This window comes from Trypanosoma cruzi, genomic scaffold (assembly GCF_000209065.1).
Source record: "Trypanosoma cruzi strain CL Brener 1047053517155 genomic scaffold, whole genome shotgun sequence".
Classification (NCBI taxonomy): Eukaryota; Euglenozoa; class Kinetoplastea; order Trypanosomatida; family Trypanosomatidae; genus Trypanosoma; species Trypanosoma cruzi.
Window position 1 is genome coordinate 1,803 of NW_001849539.1, and position 3,331 is coordinate 5,133.

The following is a 3,331-nucleotide window of genomic DNA, read 5'->3' on the forward strand; positions in this document are numbered from 1 at the left end:
CCACATACGCAGCGGGAACGGGATGCAGAGGCAGGGCGCCCAAACACAGGGGGGGGAGCGCTGTGCGCACACAGACACCAGCAGATGTTTCCAAATAGGACCAGCACGTAGAATCAAAGATGCAAAAAAAAAAAAAAAAAAGGCTCGCACACGGGTAGAGAATGCACACACACACACAGAGAGAGAAAGAGAAAGAGAGGAAGAGAAAAAATTTTGCTTCTGCTACCCCCCCCCCAAAAAAAAAAAAAGCCGATTGTGGGAGAAAGCAATTAAACTACTCTTTGAATAAAAATTTAACCCTCACGTGCTCCCTCGTCTATTGCCATCGCACGAACACCCCCCACCCCTTCTGTTCCATTCCCCTCGGGGAGTTGTGTCCTCTATTTCCTCCGCACAGCCGCAAAAACAACAACAAAAACAAAAAAAAAAACGTTTTCGGTCCCATACAATCAACAAAAAACCCACAAAGAAACAAGTCAGTGAGTGCGCACAAACACACAAAATCGCTGCAATATATATATATATATATATATATATATATATATATATATTGTTGCGGCACACATACAGTTACAAATAAAAACAATACGTACGCTCAGTCACGCAGGGCAACAAGAACAAAAGAGGCATTTTAAATACATCACAAAAAACGCAGCAACAAACAGACATTATTAATAATAATAATAAAGACGCTGTTCATATATATATATATATATATATATGGAATTCACAACCAAACGGGATACGCTGGTCGCCATGGAATAAGGTTGTTCAACAGCCATGAGAGGACAAATATAATAGACACGCCAATCAACACAGGGAATATAACAAAAATGTAACCCCCATCCTTCTGTCCATTTTCGTAAAAAACTGCACTCACTGCCGTTGCCGCACTGGACGGTTGAAACCAACCAAAAATATGACAAACAGGTGCAAGAAAAGCCACGGCAAACACACTAGCCAGTAAATGCCCAAGGGGCTGCTCAAGAGACTGCGTTGCATGAGCAAAAGAAAGGCCAATCAGCGCGGCAAGAAGATGTGAGCCTAACAGTGCCTGTGGTTGCGCCCCGGGTGCAGTTGTAAAACAAGCCGTCAGAGCGCACGACGCCGCAAACGCCGGCAAGTACGCCTGTAAGCCGTGCGGCTCGAATCCATACACGTCGGCAACTCCCAGCGTCAACATGATGACTGTAGAGAACAAAAAGGTCGGGATGAGGTCGACTGACGGAGCAAAAAACGGTGGCCCTTTTTCTCCCGCCCCACGCAACCGCCTAAGATACACCAAAAAGAAGCGACTTGAAGCACACTCCTCTCTGGGTCCCACCGTAGAGCTGCTAGTGGACACGGGTGCGTTTACAAATTCCTCCCCAATCGCTTCCATTGCCATCCCAGTGTCATCATCGTCCCGTGAGAAGGGCATGAGCACGACATTTCCGCTGCCGCCCTGCTGGCCTTCTTGCATCTCCTCACTGTCATTCCTTAACATCTTCTAGTTGTTTACTTCCCCACCACCACCACCACCACCTCCTCCTCCTCCACCCCCCTTAATGCACCAGACACACTAATCGCACAAAGACATGTATGTATATATATGTATATATACAAAGGGAAAACACGGAGTGGAAACGGCAACACAACACGAATGAACACAGACACACAGAAATACAAATAAACACACACACACACACACACACACACACGTGCACTAAAAATAATTAAAAAATAAAAAATAAAAATAAAAATTTAACCAAAAAGAAAAAAAAGAAAAAACAACAACAACAAGAAAAGCCACAACTCAAAACGGCCTTCCCACATTCACCCCTCCTCATTTCCATTGCCCCTTCACTCACACACACACAGTCACAGTCACACACATAGATATATATATCAAACGCGTTCTTCTACTACCGCCGGGTTCCACCAGCAAAAAAAAAAAAAAAAAAGAAAAAAAGGAGAAATGGGTCAACGAGATAATTACTAAACGCATATAAGTCAACATCCACTCTGTTTGGTAATAATATAAGAGGAAAAAAAAGAAAAAAAAAAAAAGTGGTAAAAATAAAAAAAAAGAATTGACTCGCCTCCCCCTTCAATATCAAAAAAAAAAAAAAAAGTAAAGTGTTATATCGGCCGTCCACGCTTCAAATGAATGCCTTCTGCATGACCCTCCTCGATTCCAAAACAATTTCTGGAGGCGGCGCCAAGTTCCAACGCCGTCAATTTGCATCAATTATATGGGAAATGGAAAAGAAAAGAAGAAAACAAAAAAAAGGGGGCCATAAAAGGACATCTAACAACAAAAAAGAAAAAGGGATAAAAAAGGAGAAAGAGCAAACTACGCACAAAGACACAGGCATGTGTCAATTTTCTTCTTTTCAGCATTTAAGTGCACGCATCCTCTCTCTCCCTCTCTCTTTTTCCCACCCTCATTCTTTGAAGGTGTAAAACGTTGTTCGATGTTCACAAAAAAATAAAAGAAGAAAAAATCCTTTTACGCGTTCGAACACTTATGTGCGTTCCCATTTGTTGTCTTATATCCGGAACTTCGAATAAACTCCTGGGCTTCCTCTGGCCCGCACGAACCCGCCGCGTAGGGCAGTACCTTCACCTCCCCGCGTTCAATGGCGTGGAGAAGCGGTGTGTAAATCCGCCATGCAGCGTCCAACTCGTCTACACGAACAAAGTTGGTCGAGTTCCCGAGAAGAGCTTCGTAAATAAGACTCTCATACGCATCCGGAAGTGTAACGTCGTAGCGCCGCTCGTACGTGAGGTCAAGTTCCGTCTGATGAGTATCGTTCAGCAACCCCGGTGTCTTTGCAGTGAGTTTCAGATACATCGCTTCCGACGGCTGGGCGCGGATCACAAGTTCATTGCGCTGCGTGCTTTCACCGAAGGGACGTATTTCGTCCTTGAACTGAATACGAATATCAAGCAGACGCTCTTCGAGTGCCTTTCCGGCCCGGATGATAAAAGGGACACCGTGCCACCTGTCATTGTTCACGTGCAGTCGAAGCACAGCAAAGGTGGGGCAACGGCTGCCCTTCGGTACAGAGGGGTCGTCAAGGTAGCCAGGTGTGGAACCATCTGCGGACGCCGTGTACTGACCCAGCACACACTCTGCTGGGTTCGCAGGGACCACCTGTCTGAGAACCTGGACCTTTTCATCACGGATGTCCTCAGCACTGAGTGAACGCGGCTTTTCCATCGTCAATAAAGAAAGAATCTGTGTGAGGTGGTTCTGGATCACGTCACGGATGATTCCAATACTGTCAAAGTACCCACCACGTCCCGCCGTGCCGATTTTCTCCTTGAATGTAATTTGGACGCCATG

At 45.4% G+C, this 3,331-nt stretch overlaps 2 protein-coding genes across 2 annotated transcripts, besides 12 other annotated features; both read right to left on the reverse strand.

Moving 5' to 3' along the window:
* Positions 1–3,331: a sequence feature (heterozygous, Esmeraldo-like haplotype).
* Positions 178–210: a repeat region.
* Positions 401–431: a microsatellite.
* Positions 512–551: a microsatellite.
* Positions 668–688: a sequence feature (AT_rich).
* Positions 699–722: a microsatellite.
* Positions 728–1,486, reverse strand: Tc00.1047053436535.10 (hypothetical protein, conserved; the record flags this gene model as incomplete). The annotated part of the gene is made up of 1 exon (XM_797868.1): positions 728–1,486. The coding sequence occupies one exon, from the start codon at positions 1,484–1,486 to the stop codon at positions 728–730; it is 759 nt and encodes a 252-aa protein (XP_802961.1).
* Positions 1,506–1,540: a microsatellite.
* Positions 1,647–1,700: a microsatellite.
* Positions 1,707–1,770: a sequence feature (A-rich).
* Positions 1,926–1,951: a microsatellite.
* Positions 2,028–2,072: a sequence feature (A-rich).
* Positions 2,245–2,328: a sequence feature (A-rich).
* Tc00.1047053436535.19 (glucose-6-phosphate dehydrogenase, putative) lies at positions 2,492–3,331 on the reverse strand (the record flags this gene model as incomplete). Its single annotated transcript, XM_797867.1, has 1 exon — positions 2,492–3,331. A coding segment is annotated over one exon (840 nt), but the record flags the coding sequence as incomplete, so codon positions are not given.